Source organism: Prunus avium, chromosome 3, assembly GCF_965620075.1.
Source record: "Prunus avium chromosome 3, drPruAviu1.hap1.1, whole genome shotgun sequence".
Taxonomy (NCBI): Eukaryota; Viridiplantae; Streptophyta; class Magnoliopsida; order Rosales; family Rosaceae; genus Prunus; species Prunus avium.
Window position 1 is genome coordinate 1,058,782 of NC_142286.1, and position 25,529 is coordinate 1,084,310.

At 38.9% G+C, this 25,529-nt stretch overlaps 3 protein-coding genes across 9 annotated transcripts; 2 read left to right on the top strand and 1 right to left on the bottom strand.

Moving 5' to 3' along the window:
* Nucleotides 1-232: 232 nt before the first annotated feature.
* LOC148295410 (uncharacterized) lies at nucleotides 233-3,826 on the bottom strand. Of its 7 annotated transcripts, none has more exons than XR_015834699.1 (7): nucleotides 3,324-3,826; nucleotides 2,867-3,125; nucleotides 2,510-2,666; nucleotides 1,983-2,061; nucleotides 1,816-1,870; nucleotides 1,502-1,570; nucleotides 233-549 (listed from the first exon to the last, which is right to left on the bottom strand). XR_015834699.1 is itself a non-coding variant. In XM_088251131.1 (6 exons), the coding sequence occupies exons 1-5, from the start codon at nucleotides 3,560-3,562 to the stop codon at nucleotides 1,525-1,527; spliced, it is 780 nt and encodes a 259-aa protein (XP_088107257.1). In that variant the 5' UTR covers nucleotides 3,563-3,826; the 3' UTR covers nucleotides 233-549; nucleotides 1,502-1,524. The 7 variants fall into 7 exon arrangements, 3 of the variants coding, with proteins under 3 accessions (XP_088107257.1, XP_088107256.1, XP_088107258.1); XR_015834697.1 differs by having other exon boundaries at nucleotides 1,983-2,079; XR_015834700.1 differs by lacking the exon at nucleotides 1,816-1,870 and having other exon boundaries at nucleotides 1,979-2,061.
* A 2,391-nt stretch (nucleotides 3,827-6,217) lies between these two features.
* On the top strand, nucleotides 6,218-12,496 carry LOC110765096 (ARM repeat superfamily protein). The gene is made up of 8 exons (XM_021968149.2): nucleotides 6,218-7,401; nucleotides 7,815-7,899; nucleotides 8,997-9,093; nucleotides 9,242-9,305; nucleotides 9,389-9,445; nucleotides 10,532-10,569; nucleotides 10,657-10,738; nucleotides 12,080-12,496. The coding sequence occupies exons 1-8, from the start codon at nucleotides 6,322-6,324 to the stop codon at nucleotides 12,167-12,169; spliced, it is 1,593 nt and encodes a 530-aa protein (XP_021823841.1). The 5' UTR covers nucleotides 6,218-6,321; the 3' UTR covers nucleotides 12,170-12,496.
* A 1,046-nt stretch (nucleotides 12,497-13,542) lies between these two features.
* On the top strand, nucleotides 13,543-24,498 carry LOC110765079 (helicase SEN1-like). Its single transcript, XM_021968131.2, has 9 exons — nucleotides 13,543-14,545; nucleotides 14,630-15,196; nucleotides 15,288-16,463; nucleotides 16,560-16,884; nucleotides 17,009-17,267; nucleotides 17,372-17,588; nucleotides 17,940-18,304; nucleotides 18,439-18,573; nucleotides 24,220-24,498. The coding sequence occupies exons 1-9, from the start codon at nucleotides 14,426-14,428 to the stop codon at nucleotides 24,347-24,349; spliced, it is 3,294 nt and encodes a 1,097-aa protein (XP_021823823.1). The 5' UTR covers nucleotides 13,543-14,425; the 3' UTR covers nucleotides 24,350-24,498.
* The last annotated feature ends 1,031 nt before the right edge of the window (nucleotides 24,499-25,529 follow it).

Below are 25,529 nucleotides of genomic sequence, written 5' to 3' on the forward strand. Positions count from 1 at the left end.
CACATTCTTACACCAATAGCTGAACACGAATCAATCACTTTGAAGAGATACATCTACGGTGCTTGTTATACCTTATTTATATGATAAAGAATAATGATCTAACATTTTCCTTTACAAAATAAACTAATACAATCAAGCGTTTTCTTTTACAAAATATCCTTATAAGTTCCTTCACAAGATAGACTTGAAAAACAGGTGATAAGATAGAAATATAAGTGCAATAACCAGGCAATAACACAACACTACAATGGCAATACGATGACAATACAAATACAATAGGGGAGCAATACAAAGGCAATACAAAAACTCCACATTCCCATTATATATTCATAATCTACAACATATTACAAAAAGGACACGACGTCCTTAATGGAATCACATTTTACACTCCTACATCGTCAAAATACCCTCGAGCAAGGAATGGGCGGAGAGGCTTCTGTAAAAGTTGAGGATGTAAAAGATGTTCTTGACTTGAAGGTGGATTAGTTACTGGCCAAAGGCTTCTTAGGAATTATTTTCCTTTCGCAACTCTCCAAGAGCTAATCCAGCCTGAGGGAAAAAACAGAGTCAAAGATACATAATTTGTTACAACGAAATTGGTTGGATGAGAATCGCATATGTGCTTCTTCAAAGGTGCATGCTTGTGCTATCTACAAACTTATATAAATTTGATGAACAATTCTTGCAAACTGGGAAAAAAATTCCTACTCAGGCGAAAGTACAATTATGAGTACTTCCCAAAACTTATAAGTCCTAAGCACCATCCAGAAGGAAGAATATATAAATAGACAAAATATCTTCTTTTAACATGTAAACAGAAAATTAGACATTATCAAGTACAAGATTTCTCAAGAAAAGTCATTAACATGAATATTCAAGAACCGTGATAGGACTAATATTGGTATAAAACCCACTTTACTTTACATAGTGCGTCACAGATAAATTCCAGCAATATATACACTGCACAAAATAGTGACTTCTTCTATTAAACTAAAATCCTAGTTATCATTTTTACCTCCCAATGGGATTTGAAGCTAGGATGAGTACTTCACTAATTTGTTGTTCCTATAAAACATCCAATACTTGCTTGGACAAGGTCAGCCAAAGAGTGTAAAGACTCAAAAACGATCATATACTTTTCTTGTTCAAGTAGGACATGCATTCTTTCAAGGGCCATATGAAAATTTAGTCAAACCTTCTTTCCCTTTTGAATTTCTTGTACGAAATTATAGGGTTCATAGAAATAGCCAAAATTAATTGCAAACAAGCAACCTAAAACAGAGCCCAAAATATCCAATCAGAAAAATGATCCAAATACACAAAACCAATGAAACCCATTTGAGTTCTTACACTTGAGTTTGTTGGTGACCTAAAAACAATTAGATATTGCCAAAGTTAAAAGAGATTATTCTATTTCTCCATCTCATATACTCAATCTTCAAGAGTTTCTCGTATTAAAGCATATAAAGAACTTCAAAGAAGTAAAATATTTAAGCAATACCTGAGTGGTACACAAACCAACATCTACATGAATGTCAGCACCTTCTCTACGAAGACTGATACTCGTAACCTGCAAAAAAATTTAATGCGTACATATATTAGACAAAAGCATTATACATTCTAAGGTATCAATAATGAGGAAAAAAAAGGACATCATCAGGATGAAGGACTTATGCAGGACCAAACTGATTTCCATCAGCATTAGCCCCACTAATTACAAAAACAAGCAGATATAGTAGTACCAACATTTGTAATCTGACCTATGTTGTAAATGATGATTCATGATTATTTTAATAAAATGAGCAAATTTATTACCATCATCAAAGTCAAAAGCTTTGGATTTAAAATTTACACTATCCCACCACAACAACTGCCAAGACCAAAAGGAAAGTAAAGAACTTAACTTATTAAATTGTATATGGCAATCCAAAATCCAAAGCACCAGAACAAGCTTGAAAGGGATGAAAACTAAGTTTACCTACTTTTTGGTTTGCTGAAGTTTTAAGATTGACAATAAGGTCACACTTGTTCTGCTGACTCGCACTTCATCATCCTTGTTATCTAAAACCAGTGAAAAAACTAGAGTACCGAGTTATCAGAATAAAAATAAAAAGTAATAAAATCCTAACTAAATCTCAATGGAATTTTCCTTGGAAGGAGGCTTTATCAGCATCTAGTGTGAGAGATACAAAGGCAAACCAAACCAGAAACTGTCCTACTCAAGGTCTCAAAAATGAAAATCATATGGTTCATAGAAATAACTGAAATTAATGGCAAAATAAGAATCCATAAGGGATTTAAAAGAAAAAAAGTGGCAGGGAAGGACAACTTTTGTGACCACAAATAGATGCATGTGTCTAAATCTTTTTGCAATGATCATGCCTTACAATTTCAGCCAGCAATACCATCAAGGATTAAATTTGCAATAAGAAGGCTCAACATAGAAATAAAAAAATACAAAAAGACAAAACCTAGAACAGAAAATTATTCACCCAGATCAGATACACACCTTGGCCTGCCCAAGATCCTAGTTCGTACATCTGGAGTAAAAATTTAAAGAACGCCTTCAAACATGGCAGGGCTAAAAGGCCTACCAGTCTCAAGAACACCTGCATCTTTGTTCTTTGAACTTGAACCACTAGGCATGTCAAATTCAGAGACGAACTCTGCAAATGCACCCAATATATATAAAATCAAATTCAAATGGACAACATATTAGTTAAGTGATTAGCCAGAAAAAGAACAAGCATAGGCAAGGTAGCTTCCTATTTTCTGATATCAGCAATCTATATAAATTTTGTTTTTTGCAAATAGCAATTCTACTAAAACCACGTAAATACAAAGTAATCGAATAAACAAAAGAAACCTTAGGCACTTTGCGAGTTCTCAATTCCTGCAGAAGCTGAACAAAAGGAGAACAGGATAGAAGAGCCTGTAGCGTTGCGTTGAGAAAGCACAGATTCCCTGAATTGATTAAACCACGAGGCAACAAGACCGTAGCAACTGTAACAGGCCCATTCAAACACTTATGTAGTTCCCCCTTTACCTTAGAAGCTGATAAATCATCAACCCGACCATTCTGCTCTCTGTTATGCAATTCCAGACTTGGAAATTGATTGGAGAGGCTACATCAATAAAGCAAAATCAATCAGACCAATAGAAGTTTCATCCAAGCATGAAGTAATTCACAGTTCAAATACATAAATTTCCAATCTCTGTAATTACTAAACTTCACAAAATCAGTCACAGGTTAGTGAAATTATCCTTCTCAAATGAAAACCATACAAAAAGACAAACTAGTCAATAACAAATACAAAACCTACCTTAGAATCACTCGTTTTGCGCACATAACCAAATTGGAAATCCCAGAAACACCTAAAGAAAAGCACGAATTTTGTCTGTGAGAGGATTGAGAATGAGGAGGAAGTATGTGAAAAAAGTCAGAATCGAAACCAAGAATTAGGGTTTTTTGAGGCCCTGAAGGAGCAGAGGAGAAGAGAAAGACGTCGATTGAAGACATGAAAAGATAGGGAACTGAGAGATTGTTGAAGGGAGAGAGCATTTAACGAAGAAACCCTCTCTTTCATCTTCAAGAACCCCCTCAACAAAACCTAACATTGACTGCAGAGAGAGAAAGAGAGAGTGCTGTTTAGGTTTTCGCGACAAAGGGAGAAAGAGAGTGGTGGTGGTCGATGGAGAGAGAAAGCGCTGAGAGAGGAAGAGAGAACTGTGAGAGAGAGCTGAGAGAGAGAGAGCAAGCGAACGCAGAGAGAGTGAATATGGAGCTGAGAGACCAAAATTTCTGTAACAGTGATATCTGTGCAATAAGTGGACAATAAATATATATTTATAGGTGATAGTTTTACAATTTTTGAAAATGGGTGGTATTTTCACTTAAGATTATAATTTTGGTGGCATATACCGCTATTTCCCTAAATTTTTTTTATTGCCAATGGAATCTAGCCCAGTTAAAAAAGGTCTTAATTTGCATACTAGAAATCCTTCTGTCCTATAGTTTAGACTATCGCTTGTACTCCACCCAGCCACCACCACCGACACACTCCAACATAATGGGCTCCCCCTGTAATAACGTAGGCCTTCTAGTCGGGGAAAACATGAGAAGGGCAATTATTTCAATCCGAGCTAGGCAATATATTCTATAAAGTTACACGCACATAAAATTATTTCAATGGCACTACACAATATATATATATTTTTTACAAGAGATCAGAGCTGGTCCAGGGTTTTCTAAGGCCCTAGGAAAATTTTGAAAGTGTGCCCTTTTAGACAAATTAAACACTAAAATTAAAAAATTTATCAAAATTAAACACTGCTCATATGCATTTGGTAAATTTTCAAGTGAAGCATTGATCTTTTTAACAAAAATTTTATTCAAAGATCCTCTTACACTTGGAAAAATTTCTTCTTCTTTTTCTTTTTTGTCTTTTGAGATTTCCATAAAGTTGTTTATTAGGAAGCATTTTTTTAATTTTTATAATAAACACAACACAATAACAAATAACTAATTAACAAATAACAACAAACCCTGGATTTTTAGCATCTTTTCTTTAACTTGAAACTCCCAAATTTAGAGAACAAGAATCTTTGCCAAGTTTTTTGTTGAATCAAATAATAAAGAAAAAGAAGTTAATAAAGATGTGTATAATGTATCATAAAATTTATACATCTATATCTATCTATAAAAAAGGAAGAACCTTGAAAGATCTGATAAATAAATAAAAACCTTGAAAGAAAGGCACTGGTCTGGTCTTATGAAGTATTGTTTTCCAACTCAGTGTTGGAGAAGAATCACAAAAAATAAAAATAAAAATTTGCTTGCATTTGAGAGCCTTTTGGCTTTTTGATTATAATTATAAAAAATATATATAAAAAAGGCATACTGGTTTATCTTTATTTAATTTCCCTATGTTTTGTTTTTCTTTTGTTATATTATATAATACTAGCCTCTCCGCATGCGCTTCCGCGCTTGCTAGAGGCTTTTTAAAAAAAAATTAAAATTTATTTTAGAATTAAAAAAGATAATGGTAGTTATGTTCCATAAAAATAGGCCATTATCTGATTTTTTTTTTAATTCTAATTTTTTAAATATGAAAAAAGTGTGAATTTACCATATTATCCTCATTTAATTAATAATTTCAATTCTTAATGTTTGCATTAACTAAGGGTATTTTCTGATATTTTGAATGTTTCACCATTCTCTGCCTTTTGCTTTATATATATAGATATAATATATATTTGACTTTGTTTTTCAAGTAAGGAAGTTTCCTTGAGAGTATCAAAAAGTAATTTGTGCTGACATGCCACCATATCAGGAACGGCTCCTTCAAGATTTGGTTCTTTTTTAAAATTTTTAATATACACATATATCATATATGGGCTATAAAAAATTTGTGTGCCCCTCTCAATTTTGGGCCCTCGGCTGTAGCCCTAGTCGCCCTGGGCCACCTCTTGAAGAGATATTGAGAGAGGAGAGAATTGAACTTAAAACCTTGAGTGGTGGGATAAAATGCTCTTAGCCACTTGAGTTACAAACCTTTTTTTCAACAAGCAAGTAACGTAATGTTTCTTTACGAAAAAAATAACAAAATCAATCGTGACTAATACGAAGAATACAACAAAATTTAATTCAATGAGAGTGATTTTACATACATATGTTAGCCAATACAAGATTATCTGTTAAATAGATGTTGAAATAGACATGCGCATCTCATGTGAGTGGGGTGATTTGATTAAAACTTAATTAATTAATTAATAATATATATATTTTTTATTATTGGTTAGGAAGGAGTAATATATTAAATTATCTCCAGATTACCTTTTAAATCGAACCGGGTGCATTTGGAGAGGGGAGAATTTGGTAGGGTATATTTTTGCTCACCACTTTAACCCAATGTGTATTCTCACCACCCTTCTCAATACTTGATACTTGTCTCTTGATATAACCATAATTAACTTTTTACTTTGTATTTATGCAACTATAGTTATATCAATAAACAGGTGTGAAATGTTGAGAGAGTACACCTTAAATTAAAGTAGTGAGCAAAAATGCTCCTGAATTTGGTATACTTTTCCACTGCCAACCCATTTGATATTTATTTATTTTTTCAAGTGGAAACTTTTTTTTGGGATCAATTTTGAAGGGTAAATTATTTATTTATTTATTTATTTTTTTCTGACCAGTTTAAGTGGCAAATTGCAACAGGCAGTGGATATTTACTTTGAAGACCCCGATTCAGTGAGTATACCAGAGCAGCGCCCAGTAGGTTTTTGAAGAAACCCGCCGAATCCGACGGAAACGTTATGGAAGTTGTCGACGGTCGAAACTCCAACACGAAACGCAAACGAGACGACGTCGTCCCGAACGGCAACAGTAACAGTAACAGTAACAACGACATCGACTTGTCCCTCTTGGAGGCAGTAGAGAAATCCCAAAACGCCGTCGAAGCGCCCGACCTCCGAACCCTAAAGAAGCTAGTGCTCTCCTTCGAGCGTCGTCTCAAGGACAATATCGGAGCCCGACTCAAGTACGCGGATCAACCCGACCGCTTCGCCGACTCCGAAGTCGAGCTCCACGAAGACCTCCAGAAGCTCAAGGTCCTCGCCGGAGCTCCGGATCTCTACCCGGACCTCGTCTCCCTCAACACCGTCCCTTCCATTCTCAACCTCCTTGGCCACGACAACACCGACATTGCAATCGACGTGGTTCAGTTGCTCCAGGAACTCACGGACGACGAGGTTTTCGATGAGAACGACGAGGCCGTTGGGGTTCTCGTCGATGCCCTAGTAGACAACAATGTCCTCGAGCTGCTGGTTCAGAATCTGCAGCGGTTGAACGATTCGGACCCGGACGAGAGTGCCGCTGTGTACGGGACTCTAGCTACGATCGAGAATTTGATCGAGGTAAAGCCGGCGGTGGCGGAATTGGTGTGCGAAAGGACCAAGCTTTTCAAATGGTTGATGGGGAAGATTAAGGTGAGAGAGTTCGATGGAAACAAGCAATATGCTTCGGAAATATTGGCTATACTGTTGCAGAGTAGCGTAGCGAATCAGAAGAAGTTGGGGCAGATGAACGGTGTCGATGTGTTGCTTCAGGCGGTGGCTATGTACAAGTCTAAGGACCCCAAGAGCTCCGATGAGGCCGAGATGTTGGAGAATTTGTTTGATTGTTTGTGCTGCTTGTTGATGCCATTGGAGAACAAGGAGAGGTTTGTGAAGGCTGAAGGGGTGGAGTTGATGATCATTATCATCAAGCAGAAGAAGTCTGCTTATGGGTCGGCCATTAGAGCGCTTGACTTTGCCATGACCAAGTACCCGCCAGCCTGCGAACGTTTCATTGATGTTTTGGGGTTGAAGACGGCCTTTGCAGCTTTTATGGGTAAGGCAAGTGCTGCATTCCCTTTTTCTTTTCCAAGTAATTTATTATTTTTCTTGAGACTATCCATAGCAAAACCCTACTAATGTCTTTCTGTAGTTAGATTGTGTCCAAGAAGCATTTGTTATGCTTCTAATAACTGTGAACTTTGATGGCTATTTGGGATGAAGAAGGATATTGTCTACTATATGTGGCTTCTGATTTTGCTTAAGAAAGAAGTTGACTTTCATTTTGCAAATGTCATGTATACTTATTTACACTGTGTCCATAGATGAATACTAGAGAGAGAGAGAGACAGAAATAAAACTCTGCTTGGCATTGAATTTCACGCGGAAGAGCTACAATTAAATAAAAATGATTAACTTAGTACTTGTTTTGTCTAATTAGAAGAGGGTAATAATTTGTATTTGATTTTGTGTAGATTCCCATTAAGAAGAAGAACAAGAAGGAGCGTTATCACGAGGAGTTGGAGGAGCGCATTGTGTCTCTAATTGCATCTTTATTTGGTAAGCAGGCAAGTGAAATTGTAGTGGTTATGTGAATGTTTTGTATTTTTATGATTTTTTTGTTTTCACCTTTTGTAGTCCTAAGATTATTGGTTACTCTATTTAATCTGTTTTTATAGTATTTTTTTTACAACTTGAGTGATTTCTTGTACCTCTTTTCTTACCTTTAACTTCTTCTGGACCCTTGTTATCAATAGTTAAGGAAAGAAGATGATGTACAATCTTTATGTTTAGCTCGCTGCTCATATAAAACTTTTTAGGTCCCTCATTAGTAATGAAACAATAATACAATCGATAACTGGTAAGTGCGTTAGCTTGTTGGTTGTCTAGGACAGTCGTTGCCCCTTAAGGGTATAAAAGCAACTTTTAAGAAAGATAGTGCATATGTATTGATTCATGGTTTATTGAATTAAGTATCAATTTGTTATTGTAGTGCATTTTGTAAAGTGCAACTCTGGATGCTCAGTTTTGGATACTTCTGAATCTGAGCTTTGATGTTGAACTTCTTGAACAGTTCTCTCTATTTAACATTTCCTGTTTACAATTTCCATTCTGGAATTGTTGGAACCTCCAACATAATCTGGATAGGAAGTTGTTGTTGAGGACAGGATTTAGTTGAATGTAAGTCCTTAACTAAGCATATATCACAGATACACTTTAAGGATCAAATCTAACGATAAGTGAATAGCTAAGTGGGTGAACGAAAATACAATCAGCAGTAAATATCTTGCTTCTTGTAAATGAGTGATGGAACAACGCGAGTTCCCTAGAAGATGTAGCTGGCATACTGATACTGTGTTAGCCTAAATTAGTGGCCCAATCATGTATGCTCTTGCAATGTGGTTATCTGTGCTTAAGCCCATCCTTGCCTGATGGTTTCATCCTAGTTATTTATTTTCTCCGCAAAGGCTCTGTTGGGCACGGTTGAGTGCACTAGAACACTGACAAGTATCTTATATTTTACAATGCATTACGCTACTGAAATATGTGTATCTATAAGGGTTTCATCCATAAACATCATTTCACTAGATTGTCTCCCAGATTTTTACTCATTAAAATGATACTGTCGACTGAGCTACCCAAAATTCCCATCTCAGGTGGAATTCTGAGGGGTTCTAGAAGGGAGAGATTGTTAAGCAAGTTTGTCGAAAATGAGTGTGAAAAGATAGACCGGCTTATGGAACTTTATATGAGGTGGGTTTTGCTTATTTGTTTCTTTATTTCTATGGAAACATATGAAAAGAGAAAATGACAGAAGCATGGAAGTCAATATCATTTGAAGGCAAGCTTTTCTTCTCAATTTATGATATATTTTTAACTTTTCTTTTTATTTATATTTCAGATATTCAGATAGAGTTAAAGCCGAAACTGAACGGATGGATCAGCTTGAACTTGATGATTTAGAGGTCAGTTCTTTCTTTGGTTCTAAGTAGTCTGCAGATCCTTGAAATTACATTACTTTCACTGAGGGGGGTTTTACACTTTGCAGATGGATGAAGAGGAAAAGTACAACCGGAAGTTGGAATCTGGACTTTATACTCTTCAGGTTTGGTTTTATTTTGGATGGAATAATGCAATTTTTAGTGTGCTTTTTATGTGGGTTTGCTATAAAGTTATACAGGACTGAGGTGGATCATGTTAGCTTGGAGAAGGGTTAAAACGTATCATTTAATTCAAATTTCTTTTTGTTTTGATATGGAATAGAATTAGTGCTACCGATGTTTATCCCATTCAACCCCAAGGAATTAGAGGAATTGAATAAAATGTTGTCTAAACAGGTGATACAAATCCAGTAAAGGTGTAAAACAGAACTATTAGGAGAACCATGAATAACAACAAAGGTTATAAAACTCCAAGCAATGAAAAAGGTTGTAAAACAGTTTGGTTCATCCAGTTGTATCTGAGTTTTTAATTATTTTGGAGCTGAAAAACTAAGCAATTTCTATTCATAGAATCTGTTTGAGGTGAAGCTATTAATTTTATTTGCAATTTGATTCAAATTTAGTAACTGTTAAGATGTTAGTTACAATCACGTCTATTTTTCTTAGAAACATGTAGTCAAATTTTTGCACTTTTCCCATAAATAAATAGAACAGATGTTTTATATAAAGGCATTATAAACCAGTGTCTTGCATTAGGGAAAATAATGGCGTTTATTGGTGTTAGTACCCCAATTTTTTGGTTAGTCCTTGCAATCATATAAAAAGGGTAACTGTTCTCCAGGAGGCACAAAGGTTTTAATGAGTATTACGGAACCATCACAACTACCACAAGCATAATCATCATCACTGCTACTATTGCCACTACTACTAAGGCTGCTGTCAATTTTATATTTTTTAGCGAATAATTATGTAAACTTAATTCATTTCTGTCCAATCTGATCACAATGTTGACTCCACCATGCGTTTAGACAGAGTTAAGGTAGAGCTTATGTCTTACACTGCACCAAAATGAAAATAGTTAAATCCTTTTTAATCCAGTCAGCTGTATCTTGCATGCTAAACATTGCCATAATTGTTTCCAAGTTCCAATCTTCACCCATTACATGAGTAGTTGTCAGATATACCATAGCTTGATTAGTTTAAAATTCATTATCCTTTTGGATCTTAACCTCTTTATTCACATGCTGCAGTTGATTGCTGTTATTCTGGGGCATCTTTGGTGTTCTGAGTAAGTTTCTACATCACATTTATATATTCTTGCTTACAGTTTCATAGAAGAGCTGTATTATATTTGAGCCTGTAATTTCTTTTGCAGGCACCCTCAAATGAGAGCAAGAATTGAACTACTGCTCAAGCAGCAAAAACTGACTAAGAAGGATGTTAAGGATATACTTCAGGTACATAAGCTTGGTGTCTGCTAGAACTTCAAAATTTCTAGTAGAAATTGTAGTTCAGTTAATTGACATGTTAAAAAAATTATTCTCAGTCGTCTGTATCTCAGATGTGTAGTATCAGAGGGTACAATACTTTAAAATTTGATTGTGGGTGCCCTAGATAGTAGCATTTTCTGCAAGCTTTTGGTGCTTTCTTTAAGATTTTGAGCATAATAGGGGTCTCTTGGAATGCTTGTAAAGTAATTTTTTTGGAGAAACAATTAACAGGTAGTAGCCTTGTATAAAGATTGAATTTTAACAGAATCAGGGGTGTTTTGAGTACACCAAATTGATAGTTTGAAAGTCGTTCAGTAAATTGATTTGCTCAGGCCTAGAATTTGAAATTTGCTGGCTTTAGATATCCCATAAGAAGCTCCAACATGGATAGGATCATCACTGAAACTTTCAGCTGTGGTTGATCGATAAAGATATAGATCTAGAGTCTGAAAGGGTAGTAAACTACATTTGACAATAAGTTGGGGGAAAGTGGTTGGTGGTCATATCCAGTTTAATTGCTTATGCTTAAATGCATGACTGCTACTGTGCATTTTCCTTATGTTTACTGTTTTCTTGGAATTGTGCATAATCTTGTTGGGTTGTTTAGCCCCGTGTTAATTAAATTTTGAAGAAGTGTAATAAACTTGGTCATTTGTCCAACTTTTTCCTCCTGGTCTTCTGTTTAGTTCTTATAATGTTAAGTTTCTTTGTATTTGGATTACCTGGCCCAATGATGTGTTGTATTTTTGTGTGCAATGTTTCAAAGATGGGCTCTACCAAACAGAGAAAAGGAGAAAAATAAAACTTTGAAAGGATTGATTCTTACAAGGGCATGTACATGTTGGATTTGGAATTATTCATAATTTCTCACTGTCTACCAAACATAGAAAAGGGGGAAATAAAACCTTTTCAACATTAACTTCACTGTGCTGCAATTGGGAATTCAGATTTGTTGCACCTCATGGTTTCTTAGTTCAAATGGGCTTATTTTCTTCCCTGCTCTCTAATATCTCTTACCTAGACCTTCGCTAGGGTAATGCCAGCATGTAGGATAGGCATTGTTTAATATAAGTGGAACAAGGCTTAATTGGGTTCTTACAACCAGATTACTAAGATCTTATTTCTTAACAGGTCTTTAAATATGCTGAATATAAGTACTTATATTTAGAAATAATTCTAACTGATAAAGTGAAATCTACACTTTTTGGTGCATGACTTTAAGCCCTTGGTGGATTAAGCTTGTGCTAATTATTTGAATACTTTATAAGTACCCTAATACAGTACTCTTTCTTTCTTTGTGGACCACAGGAATATCACGACAATATTGGTGATGTGGATGGACCTGAAGAAATGGAGCGATCGCAGGCAAAGATTCAAAGGTTCATCTCGGCGTTGTGATTGTTTAAACGATTTGTTGGGCCCTATTGAGCTATGTTTTGTGGAAGTTAAGAGTGCCATGTAGAAGTAGTTGAGAACTGCTGATCTTGTATGTATTGCAGTATACAACATTTTGAGAAAGGTATCGTGCTGATAATTTAGAACCATTAGAAAATCATACATGTAGTTGAGATCTGCTGACTAACTCAGAGTACGTTGAAAACTGGCAATATTGTTTTAATTTCTCTCAGGTAAAGTGGGACTTGCTTTATCTCCTTCAAAGAACCATATAGGATTCTGTAATATGGTGTTTACAAGTACATGGAAATCAAGACTTTGGTTCATGCAGCTTTTATCAGGTCATCTAGGGCTGAGCCCTCTTTTGTTCATGGTCTTTATTGGCTGATATTGGTATTTTTTCTACGGTGCAATTCCTGTGTTTTTTGACTCAATGGTGATGTTCTTCAAAAAAGCATCCTTAACTTCAGGAGTATCAGAAACATAATCAAGAACTATTATGCTACGTTGCAAATCAATGGATGGAATCAAAAACCAAATACCTGTTTGGAATTGCTTCGGTAGGAAACCATTTCGCTCATAAGCGCCTTTGTTAGAAGTGTTTTTACTAGATGCCCGTTTAAATTTTTACTAAAAATCTATCAAGAACTACCATGCGACCGAAGCAGATGGAATCAAAATTTCAGGGCTGTTTTGAGAGGAAACAATTATGGTGATAGACGCATTGAAACTATTATAAAAAAATCTTCAATTTTTTTGTTGAGTACAACCAATAGTCTAAACTACAATAGTGAGGGTTTCTTACATACACAACTAATGCCATGAGGGTTACAATAGTGAGGGTTTCTTACATACACAACTAATGCCATGAGGGTACGAACTTGAGACCTCTAGTCTGCCATGAGAGTCGAACCTAAACTTGAGACCTCAAATGAGAGCAACCTGTGGTCTTCAATTTTCCCTCCTTCCTCTATTTTTCTCTCCTCTTCTTCTTCCTCTTTCTCACGTCACTTCTCTCTTTCTTCCTCTTTTTCTCTTTTCTTCTCTCTCCTTTCCTTCTCTTTTTTTTATTTTTAAAATCTCCTCTTCTTCTTCCTGTTTCTCCCGTCATCTCTCTTCCTTTTCCGTCTTTTTTTTAATCTCTCTTTTGTTCTCTTCCTTTTTCCTTTTGTTTTTCTCTCCACTTTTTTTTCCTCTCTTTTATTCTCTCATTTTTCCTTCTCTCTTTCCTCTTTCTATGTTTCTCTTGTTCTTGTCGTTTTTTTTTTTTTTTTTATGGGTGCTGATTTTTTCACTCCCCTTTTGTCCACTTACACTCTCTTTTGTTTTTTAATACTTTTTATTATAACATAAAAGGGAGTATAAGTAGACAAAAGAGGAGTGGGAAAATCAGCTCCCTTTTTCATTATTAGTCTTGTTTAATTTGGTTAATTGTGTAATGAGCTTTGATGTTGGCTTTAGCCCAATTGCCCTCTGTTCTTCCTCTTTTTTCTGTACTTATATTTATTTTGTTTTTTTTGTCTCAGATCTACGTCTGAGAAGCAGGTTGCTTGCTAGTATTGCATATGTTTCTACAAAGATTCTACTCTTGTTTCTCATCGTCACGTTTGGGTTGTAGATTGACTATTCTCTGGTTATCTATTCTACATGTAACTCTTATGATATTTCTCAATAAATATATTTTCCAACCAAAAAAATGCATATCAAAGATCTCATACCTTCCTTAAGTTGTAGTGGAAATCAAGCTTCTAATTGGCGCGAAAAGTTCTAAGAAAGTCTCAAAACTTTCCAAATTCACAAAATTTTCGACTTATTGATTTTTCTAATTGAAAATGCTAAAAAGTCTAGCAACCATTAAAAAGCGAACACTTGAAATAGAGAGGCAGAGTGTCTGTTGCTCTTCCCTAAGCTGTCTCACTTTTTTTTTTCCTCCTTAATATGCAACTGTGAAGTAAGGTTATTTTTACCAAAACAAAAAATATATATTGAGAGGTCGCAAAAGTAATTCACTTTAGGTCTCTTCATCTTCCTGTTATGTCCTCTCAATTAACCCTGAATTTATTTATTTATTTTCTGAAAAAACAGAAAAGGAATTTGAATAGACAGAGACATGCTTTTTTAACTATAACGCCCTCTGTTTTGCAAAGCAAAAGGGAATGAAATAGCGCAGATGCTTCCTTCAGTGCTAAGTAATTGAATATAGCATGAAATTTATGATATACTACTACACTGAAGAAATTGAGCAAGAGTAAGGAAGCAATGGAGAAGACTAGCACGACCACCAACAAGAAAGAAGTAACAGATAGAAGTAGCTTGATCGATCTGGTATTCTCTTGGTCTCTCAGGGATGTTCTCAACAACCATCTTTACAAAAACCAGGTTTGTCTCTTTTCCCCCTTATACATACTATTGGTTTTTCAGCACAAGTTACATATTTGATGATGGTGGCATGGCATGCATTAGGTTCCCAAGATTCCCGAGACATTCTCGACTGTGACGACCTACAAGAAATCATTCATTCCTTCACTCATTGAGGAAACTTATGCTGATTTACTCTCAAACATGATGACTCTGTCGCACGCACCTACTTGTGAGATACTGACAGTAGATTATTCTAAATATCATAAACCTCCCAAAGCTTTGTTTTATGATATAACATATAAGAAAGATGCAGAAGTTGATCAGAATCACAAAGGGCCAATGTATGAGCCACAGGTTGGAGATCTCATTGCCTTGACTAATGTCAAACCAAAATGCATTGATGATCTGAATAGGCCCCAAAGGTTCTATCTTATTGCTTATGTTGATGGAGTGACTGATCTTGAGAAGTTTCCTGATGATTTTGAATTCAAAATACTCTCGTCGAAGCCTATTGGTTTTGGAGAGCAAGACACACAACAGAGCAAGAGAGAAACACTTTTTGCTGTTTATCTGATGAACATGACAACAAACATTCGTGTATGGAATGCCTTGAACTCAGAAGGGGGAAACACAAATGTCATTGAGAAAGTTCTGCAACCCAATTCAGATGTATGTATCTGGACTCATATTCTTTTCCTTAGCAGTCCATTTGTTTGTACATTTCACAGTTCTTAGTAAACTTTATGTTTGTTTCTTACAGGATGGAAGTTCTTGCACAGTTTGTTTTCCCAAAGAAAAATGCTCTCCTGACCTTTCTACTATATGGCCCACAATTAGCTCTCATAGTCTAAATGAGTCCCAAGAAGCTGCAATTTTAAACTGTATCAGTTTGAGCAAATGCCAACACCAGAATGCTGTCAAATTAATATGGGGTCCTCCTGGTACTGGGAAAACAAAGACCGTCAGTCTATCACTCTTTGCTCTGTTTAAGTTGAAGTGCAGAACACTAACATGTGCTCCCACCAATATTGCGGTTTTAGAAGTGGCAGCACGGCTCCGGAGATTGGTTAATCATTCACTTGAGTATGGTAAGTATGGACTTGGAGATATAATTCTCTTTGGGAACAAGAAGCGAATGAAGGTCGATGGTAATGCTGACCTTCTCGATGTATTTCTTGATTATCGCGCTGAAACTCTGTACAAGTGTTTGGTCCCTTTATCCGGATGGAAGCATTTGTTAGAATCAATGATATGTCTACTCGAGGATCCAGATAAACAGTACTCTTTATATTTGGAAAAGCATAGAGAGAATGGTCAAGAAAATGAAAAGTATACTAATGGAAATGCAGAAAGTGTAAGCAAGGATGATCCTTTGACATTTGAGGAGTTCATGAGGGAAGAATTTGGTTCAGTTGGTGATGCTATGAAGTTTTGTATGGTAAACTTTTACACTCACTTACCAACTTCTTGCATTTCACTTAAGGTGGTGAAGGATATGGTTGCGGCTTTGCGTTTACTTAAGTCTTTTAAATCTTCATTGCATAGCATTGGCGTCCCTGATGAAGGTTCGAAGTTACTCCTAAACGATTTCAAAGGTCCAGGAAGCATTGGTGGTTGGTTTACACAGTTGAGAAAAAAGTGTGTTTGTAAACTGAAGTTGCTTCCTCGGGAATTTTCTGGTCTGGATTCCTTTTCCATTAATGAATTTTTAATAAAACAATTCTGCCTGCAAAATGCTTGCTTAATATTTTGTACTGCATCAACTTCTGCCAAATTGGACGGTGCAGCAGCAGTGAGACCACTCGAATTGTTAGTCATTGATGAAGGTGCTCAGCTTAAAGAATGTGAATCAGCAATTCCCTTACAACTGTCTGGTATCCGCCATGCTATTCTCATAGGAGATGAGAGGCAACTTCCTGCTATGGTTAAAAGCAAGGTTTTAGTTTTATCCTCTGCGTTCTTTACTTTTTCTCAAACTACCAGAACTGTTTATATTGTTGTAACGTTTTAATGAATTGGATCAAATTATTAGGTTTCCGCAAAGGCTGAATTTGGAAGAAGTTTGTTCGAAAGGCTGGCAGGGTTGGGACACGCAAAGCATCTTCTAAATATCCAATATAGGATGCATCCATCCATCAGCTTATTTCCAAATAGGGAGTTTTACGACAATCAGATATTAGATGGTCCAAATGTCAATGAAAGAAGCTATGAGAAGTGCTTCCTTCAGGGAAAAATGTTCCAATCCTACTCCTTCATAAATGTAGCCAATGGAAAAGATGAATTTGATCATGGTCATAGTAGAAAAAATACGGTGGAGGTTGCTGTGGTCACTGAGATAGTTGCAAGACTTTACAAAGGTAGTTCTATTCTATTGATATCTAAGATCATCGATGCACTAATTATTTTAAGAATATATTAGGAGGTTTAGATACATTTACAAACACAAACCAAGTTTTCTGAAATTTTCTTTCTGGGCAACAGAGTTCATTGGCAAAAGGAAGAAGGTCAGTGTTGGGGTCATATCACCATACAAGGCTCAAGTTCATGCGATTCAAGAGAGAGTCAAAAATTACAGTAAGTATTCTGATGCAGGCTTCTCTGTAAGTGTGCGATCTGTTGATGGTTTCCAAGGTGGTGAAGAGGATGTAATAATTATCTCCACTGTAAGATGTAATGGGAATGGATCAATTGGTTTCTTGTCTAACCGTCAAAGAGCAAATGTGGCGCTCACACGTGCAAGGTAGTACTTTTGTATAATTACATTACGGTTATACATGATGCAGCTAGGACATGTCTGAGTTACTGGTGGTTCTGAATTTAGTAGTTTTGATTGTGTCTGTGTAGGTATTGTCTTTGGATTTTGGGGAATGGATCGACTTTGGTTAACAGTGACTCTATTTGGAAAAAGCTAGTCCTTGATGCCGAGAGACGGGAATGCTTTCATAATGCTGATGAGGACAATAACTTGGCTCAGGCTATTGTAGCTGCCCTCCTGGAGCTTGGCCAACTTCATTCTTTACTTAATATTGACTCTTTTCTGTTCAAAAATGCAAGATGGAAGGTAGATGCTGCTACTTGTCCATTCAATTCTAATGTATTTCTGTTCTATACTAAACAATGTCAAAGTCTAAAACAGGTTTTTTGTTACAGCTAACATTATCAAAGGCTATTGAATGGCCGGATCTTACTTCAGTGTAGAATTTTAATATCCAATTTTCTGTAAATTTCTACAGAGGAAGAGCATTTGTAAATTAAACATGTAGAAATCAATGGGAACATACCTCTCTAAAGAGAATTCACTCTAATTTTACAGATTAAAATTCAAGATGGTGTTTGGTTGTTACAATATTGTTTGTCAATCTTTGCTTCGCATATCATTATCAGCATGATTCTGTCTTCTTTTGCCATATAGGTTTGCTTCACTCGTGAATTTCAGAAGTCCTTAGCAATGATTAAAGACACTGTTATATGTCGGGAAGTGTTTAATCTTTTAACAAAGCTTTCAAGTGGATGGCGTCGAGCTCAGAAGGATAAAGGAATTATAGTGCATGATGGGACTTGTGCTCAACTGTTAGAGAAGTATAAAGTCAACAGGCGGCTGAATCTCATTTGGACTGTAGACATTCTCCAGCAGAATTCGGAATATGTCCAGGTTATGAAGGTTTGGAATATTGTGACACTTTCTGATATACCTAAACTAGCAAAGCGTCTTGATATCATTATTGGGAGTTATACAGTGGATAAGATGAATCGCTGCAAGCATAAATGCATAGAAGGGTGCGTGTGCTTTTCCAAAGTTATTTCTTGTGTATATATGTGTGCCTTTCCAACTTTCATTCCAACCAATTTTGAAGACTGAAAATTATTTATGGACTTGGCTTAAATCATCCATGATCTCTCAATTTCTCTAGGGGCACTTTGGTTCCCATGAGATGGCCAGAGGATTTGAGTAATTGCCTTGAAGCTGATCCTGTGGAGTTCCTTTCAAAACCATTATCTTCATTCAGTCTAACAGATATCCCAGAAACACCATCTTCAAAATCTGGGTGAGTGTATATCCGCTTCAACGTATAGATGAATTGTTATTGCTTTATATTCTAATTTTTATTTGGGAAGGCAATTGTCCTCTGTGTAATTAACTTTTCAAACGGAAAAAACACCTCTTATTTGATAAATATGGAGGACAATTCTGGATGCTATAAACTGTAATTTATGTGGAGTCTGGAGAGTCATTTTGCTTGTCTTGCTGTAAGTGATTAACTTCTGCTGCATAACTTGTTCAAGTTATTTAGTGATGTTGAAGTTTGTAGTCTTTGATTTAGTGTTTGATCTGTTACCTAGAATTATATGTCTTGCGGAATGCATCCATTCAAACCATTGTATAGCTTGCATATCTTTCTGGAGACCATATAGTTCCAAACAATTATGTATTTATTATTGTAAACTTGATGATACAATGTTGTCATCCAACTTTACTCTCTGTCTCAAAACACGAGATCACAGTTGTTGATGCTCAAAATGGTTGGGCCAAGATTGAGTCCAACTTAGTGATGAGGTGTGATGAATGATGGGTGAAGGTTTGGACCTTCAGCATGTATGTGAGGACTTGGCCAATTTATGAGTATACAAAAGACAAGATATATGTGGTTCACCCTTAATGAATGGGCTACGTCCACAGAGAAGATGTTCTCATTATGATATTGTTTACATTTGTACAAGGGGATTAGACCCAAAGATAACTGGAAGAAGGCCTAGGGCCTAAGGTACAAAGTTAGGAGTCTGGAGCCCAGGTGTCAAGTCCCCGGGTCTGGAGACCCAGGACTCGGAGGCCAGACTAATAGGAGAGTCCTGAAGAGGGAACCCAGCTCAGTTTCGGATCCTCTCTTAAGTGGAGAGTGGTATGCTTTTATAGGTGAGAGGGAGCCTTCACTTCTTGTTGTTTTCCGATGTGGGACTCCTCTTGCTTTGCTTAGAGTTCCTTCTAGTCTTCTAATTGCTTGGTCAGTTATGGTGTCAACAGTAGTCCCCCAAGTTCGCGAGTAAGAAGATACTTCTTGCTTGGGGATTTGTAATTTTAAGTGCACTGGCCGAGCAACACCGTAGTTTGTCTTCCAAGTTGTATAGTGCACTATCCCCAGTCCCCCAAGTCCCCGGGTAAGAAGGACTTTGGAGGGAGAGAAGTTGCAACAAAAACTGAAGTGGTTTGCAAGTCTCAAAAAAAAAAAAAATTTCTCTTTTTTTTTTTTTTTTTTTTTTTTTTTTTTTGTGGCTAGGTCAGCCAAGTAGGCACCTCCCCCCAATTTCCTTCTGCATGCTGCCTACCGTTCGGCAGGTGCAAAATTTTTTTTTTTTTTTTTTTTTTTTTTTTTTTTTTTTTTTTTGTGGCTAGGTCAGCCAAGTAGCTAGCCAAGTGGGCATTTTCACTTCCCAAATTCCTTCTGCATGTTGCCTACCGTTCGGCAGGTGCAATTTTTTTTTTTTTTTTTTTTTTTTTTTTTTTTTGGTGGCTGGGTCAGCCATTTGCTTCGGTAAGGGAGCAAAGCTTGAGGGTTTAGCTTCCTTGCCGAACGGTAGGGAGCGTGGAGAGAAAAATAGAGTCCCACACGGGCTTGGCTTTTGAGGCTTCGGCATGGAATTGGGGCCAACATCAAGAGCTGGCCTCTTAATGTTTCAACAGGAGAGCCGGGCATTTTAGGAAGAGCCGGGTCATGTGGGTTTAGCCTGGGCATTTAGCAAGGGCTGGGCCGCAAGGGTTTTGGCAAGGAGTCTAGTTATAGTTTGGGCTGGCATGAGTGTCCAGAGGCTGGGAGTTTTGGAATTTGGAAGGAGGCTAGGCTTCGCAAGGAGCTAAGCTGCAGATTTGGCTAGGCCTGAGTGTTGGGCTAGGCGGGGGACCAAGGTGCCGATCAGTAAGGGCCATCTATGGCTTTTATTGAGCCTGTTTTGCTCAAGATAGGGCTAGGCAAGGGCTAGGCCTAAGTACTCAGCTTGGCCTTAGGAGTTTGTTTTGGAGCTGAGCCTTCGGAAGGGGGCTAGGTCCCTTGGATACTGACATAATTTTGGAGTTGGGATGGCGAAGGCGATACAAAGCTTTGCATGTTGCAAGGTAATGTTCCTAGGCTCGGGGTGCCGAATGTGGGCTTAGGCATGGGGGGTGCTGAAGGCATGTTGCAAGAGATGGGTTTAGGCACGGGGGTGCCGAAGGCAAAGGGGATGCTAAAGGCACAAGGGTGCCGAAGGCAGAGTGGTTTGCCAAACGCACAAGCTCGCATGTCACAAGGCATTGTGCCTAGGCACGGGGGTGCCGAAGGTGAGCTTAGGCATGGGGGCGCCGAAGGTGAGCTTAGGCACGGGGGTGCCGAAGGTGGGCTTAGGCACGGGGGTGCCAAAGGTGGGCTTAGGCACGGGGGTGCCAAAGGTGGGCTTAGGCACGGGGGTGCCAAAGGTGGGCTTAGGCAAAGGGGTGCCGAAGGTGAAGCTAGGCACGAGGGTGGCGAAGGCAAATGAGATGCCAAAGGTGACACAAAGCTTGCATGTGGCAAGGCAATGTGCCTAGGCACGGGGGTGCCGAAGGTGAGCTTAGGCATGGGGGCGCCGAGGGTGAGCTTAGGCACAGGGGTGCCAAAGGTGGGCTTAGGCAAAGGGGTGCCGAAGGTGAGCTTAGGCATGGGGGCGCCGAGGGTGAGCTTAGGCACAGGGGTGCCAAAGGTGGGCTTAGGCAAAGGGGTGCCGAAGGTGAGCTTAGGCAAAGGGATGCCAAAGCTTGGATGTTGCAAAGCATGGAGGTGCCAAAGGTGGGCCTAGGCACGGGGGTGCCGAAGGCGAAACAAGCTTGCATGTGGCAAGGGGAAGAGCTAGGCATGTCGCAATATAAAATGCCGAAGGGCATGGGGTGCCGAAGGTGCCAAGCTTGCATGTCGCAAGAGGAAGTGGCTAGGCACGAGGGTGCCGAAGGCATGAGACTTGCTTGTCGCAATATAAAATGCCGGAGGGCATGGGGTGCCGAAGGTGCCAAGCTTGCATGTCGCAAGAGGAAGTGGCTAGGCACGAGGGTGCCGAAGGCATAAGACTTGCTTGTCGCAATAATGCCGGAGGGCATGGGGTGCCGAAGGTGCTAAGCTTGCATGTCGCAAGAGGAAGTAGCTGGGCATGAGGATGCCGAAGGCATAAGACTTGCATGTCGCAATAATGCCAGAGGGCATGGGGTGCCGAAGGTGCCAAGCTTGCATGTCGCAAGAGGAAGTGGCTGGGCATGAGGATGCCGAAGGCATAAGACTTGCATGTCGCAATAATGCCAGAGGGCATGGGGTGCCGAAGGTGCCAAGCTTGCATGTCGCAAGGCGATGTGGCTTGGGCACGAGGGTGCCGAAGGGAAGGAATGCATATGTACAATTTTTATTATTATTTAAAGAATTTGGGTACCTTGTGGACATTTGAGCTTGTGGCATGTCCTTGGAGCTGGGCCTTCAAAGCTTCGGCAAGGGCTTGTCCTTCGGCGAGAAGAATGAGGGGCTTGATCCCGCAAGTTTCCAAGTTCTTGGTTGGTGGGCCTCATGAGCTGGGGTTTGGCGAAGGCCTGGGGTTTGTGCTCTGTGGAGCTGGGCTTCAGCGGGGGCTGGGGGCTTCCAGATTTGGCGAGGGTGTCTTGGGGAGCACTTTACGAGCTGGGTCCATGGGGGTCCGAGTGTTCGTTTAGTAGAAAGGCCAAGGTGGCGCGGAGGTGCTAGTCCCCTATTAGCTTAAGACCTGCAGTCACCTTTTAGCTTGAGGGGCTGGGTCATCCAAAAATTGGTAAGTCACTCCTTCACCTTCTGCATGCTCCTTGCCGTTCGGCAAGGAAGCTAGGCTCTAAAATATTTATTTATTTATTTATTTTGGTGGAAGCTCGGAGCTGGGTCCGTGGTTCAGCTCGGAGGAGGTGCCGATCGGCAAGAGATATTCGCAGGTATTTTGGTGAGGGGCTGATCTGTCTTCGGCGAGGAGTGGGTCTAGGTGCCTAGTTTTTGCATCGAGTTGGAGCTGGGTCCGTGGTGCCGTTCAGCATTTGTTCGTGGATGGGGGTTCATCCAATCTAGGACCGTCTAGGGTCTGGGTCCTTGACTGACGGCAAGGAAGTGATTGGAGCCTTTCGATCCTTCTGAAGTGTGGGCAAAGTTTTTAGCTGGTCCTTCAAGGCGTTCGCGATTTCTCTTGGCTTCAATTGGTGCCGTGAGGTTTCAAATGCTTTTGCAAGAGCTGGGGTGTCTTTGGCAAGAGCTTTTGAAAGATAGATAGATGGCTGCAAGGGTTTTTGCGAGGAGAAGACTCAAGTTCGTTCGACAAGCTCCGACTGATAGACCTTCGGAGCTAAGGCTGGGGTCTCTTGTACTGTTGTAAAGAACCTGGGTCAGCCAAGCAAGGGTATCGTGACCATTTTTCCTTCTGCACGGCTCTTGCCGTTCGGCAAGGGTATGGTGGGGTGCCGAAGGCAGCGCACGCTGAATGATGGAGCTTGTGGGACAAGCTTAAGTCCCCATATTTTTACTCTTCAAAGAAGTGTCGGTCGGTACTTTGAACTGAGATGTTGGGTTGGCCCTGCAAGCCATGCAAAGTATAGCCACACTGATTGGCTTTTTCTTAAAATATTGTCTTCTGCAATTTGTTGCCCTGGCATTCAAGGTGGCTCCAGTAAGGCCTTGCCTAACGGCAGCCTAGGTGATGTTGATTGTATGGGTGCCGAAGAGCACTGGAGAAGGGAAGAACGACAGAAGCCTTTTGTGTCAATTCCCACAGACGGCGCCAAACTGTTGATGCTCAAAATGGTTGGGCCAAGATTGAGTCCAACTTAGTGATGAGGTGTGATGAATGATGGGTGAAGGTTTGGACCTTCAGCATGTATGTGAGGACTTGGCCAATTTATGAGTATACAAAAGACAAGATATATGTGGTTCACCCTTAATGAATGGGCTACGTCCACAGAGAAGATGTTCTCATTATGATATTGTTTACATTTGTACAAGGGGATTAGACCCAAAGATAACTGGAAGAAGGCCTAGGGCCTAAGGTACAAAGTTAGGAGTCTGGAGCCCAGGTGTCAAGTCCCCGGGTCTGGAGACCCAGGACTCGGAGGCCAGACTAATAGGAGAGTCCTGAAGAGGGAACCCAGCTCAGTTTCGGATCCTCTCTTAAGTGGAGAGTGGTATGCTTTTATAGGTGAGAGGGAGCCTTCACTTCTTGTTGTTTTCCGATGTGGGACTCCTCTTGCTTTGCTTAGAGTTCCTTCTAGTCTTCTAATTGCTTGGTCAGTTATGGTGTCAACAACAGTTGAATCACACTATCGTGCAGAAAGCTAGAGGTATTTTCCAGAAGCATCGTATACATTTGCTTGTCGTAGTTTAGGTTACTATTTCTATCACACAGATCCTGCACTTTCAGTTTTTTTGGATAAAAGACCATTCAGCTTGATGAATCCATTCAAACTTGTATACTCTGCATTTTGTTATTCTGGTGGATTATGTATATTTGCAAACATACATTTTGTTTGATGCATCACTCCAACTTGTATATCTTCATATTTTTGCGTCCCACTTATTAGAGAAAGAAATACAACCTCACCATTTTGCATTTGGTAGCCTTTATATTTAAGGCCATGTTAATTCTTGTGGTATGAGCTACTGAAGTTTCCTGTCACTTTTGGGTTCTGATTTGGTTAGGGAGACCACCAAAGCAGTGAAGCCTCTCACACAATGCCTTTCGACTCCCCAAAGTCGTTCCAAAAGCCGTGCTAATCAAAGGAGATCATCCAAACCAGAGGTTTGGAGACCATGTATTCCTCACGATTAGACCTCGTTGTGGACTCAAAAGGTTTGACAGAGGCAAAAAACTTGCTCCACGTTTTATTGGTCCTTTTGAGATTTTGGAACTAGTTTGTGTATTTCATATATCTGCATTGAACAAGAAGCATCCAGATCTTTCACATATTTTGGATTGGAAAGATTTGAGCATTCGAAAAGAAACACCCCCTACACACAGATTTACTTCCTCCTCTACATCCCCTCCTCTTCTTGCCTTCTCCTCATTCTGGATCTAGCCTCTCCATTGTGCTACATCAACCACTTCTATAAGCGAATTTTCACGTATTTTCTGGAAAGTGTATAGAGCCCTTGCTATGACTGTGGCTCCTGCTCTGGTGTTTGCACCACCACCTTCCACTCTCTTGGTTTTGGTCTTTTGGAATATACCATGGTTTGAATGGTTGTTGTAAGGCAGATTTGGCCTTCACGGAGATTGTGAGTCTTGGATGGATGTTCTTGTGTGGATGTACTTTTGTGCTTTGGGGAAATTTGTTTCTCTGTGGCAAATTGGTGGGTCTCTTTGTGCAGCTGTGCTGATATGCACGAGGGAAGTGTATCTCCTCTTTTGTGGCTATGTTGGTGCGATCCCTGTTCCCTTTGCGGCGGTGGCTTTATTTGCTTTTGTTTTGTATTTTATTTTGACTTTGTGATGGGGAAGATTCATTTTGCTAGACTGTAATGGTTTTTAGTTTGAACTCCCATATGCTTGTTGTTCTTTGTTTCCTTTGTATTGGCCTTTTCGGCACTTGTAATCTCTGTTATTTTTCCTCCCCATAGCTTTGGGGCATGAATGAACTGTGATTGAACCAAAAAAAAAAATCTTACGAGGAGAAGCCAGTTAGAATTGTGGATCGAAAAGAACAGGTTCTTCGTAGCAGGAACATTCAATTATTGAAGGTGATATGGCAGTATCATAGTATTGAGGAAGCAACCTGGGAGTTGGAGTCTAATGTCAAGGCTAAATATCCAGAATTGTTTGTTGGCTAATGGAAAATGTTGGCTACAAATTTATTTTGTAAGAGGGTGAATTGTAAAACGCAAAGAAAACATTGGATTTCTCTTTTTAAACTATGAAGTTCTTGTATTTTAAGTTTGGGCTTGCAGTCCAATTGCACACAAAGCAAACTTGCGGTAAATTGATAAATAGCCCATTAAAAACAAGTTTCTCT

Coding starts and splice junctions, on each gene's coding strand:
- LOC148295410 (XM_088251130.1), bottom strand. CDS start 3,562: ATGCTCTCTCCCTTCAACAATCTCTCAGTTCCCTATCTTTTCATGTCT. Junction 2,667..2,866: donor GAACTCGCAAAGTGCCTAAG/GTTTCTTTTGTT, acceptor GTGCATTTGCAG/AGTTCGTCTCTGAATTTGAC. Junction 1,571..1,982: donor AAACTTCAGCAAACCAAAAA/GTAGGTAAACTT, acceptor ATTTTTTTGCAG/GTTACGAGTATCAGTCTTCG.
- LOC110765096 (XM_021968149.2), top strand. CDS start 6,322: ATGGAAGTTGTCGACGGTCGAAACTCCAACACGAAACGCAAACGAGAC. Junction 7,402..7,814: donor TTGCAGCTTTTATGGGTAAG/GCAAGTGCTGCA, acceptor GATTTTGTGTAG/ATTCCCATTAAGAAGAAGAA. Junction 7,900..8,996: donor TCTAATTGCATCTTTATTTG/GTAAGCAGGCAA, acceptor TTCCCATCTCAG/GTGGAATTCTGAGGGGTTCT.
- LOC110765079 (XM_021968131.2), top strand. CDS start 14,426: ATGGAGAAGACTAGCACGACCACCAACAAGAAAGAAGTAACAGATAGA. Junction 17,268..17,371: donor GTGGCGCTCACACGTGCAAG/GTAGTACTTTTG, acceptor GTGTCTGTGTAG/GTATTGTCTTTGGATTTTGG. Junction 18,574..24,219: donor ACACCATCTTCAAAATCTGG/GTGAGTGTATAT, acceptor TGATTTGGTTAG/GGAGACCACCAAAGCAGTGA.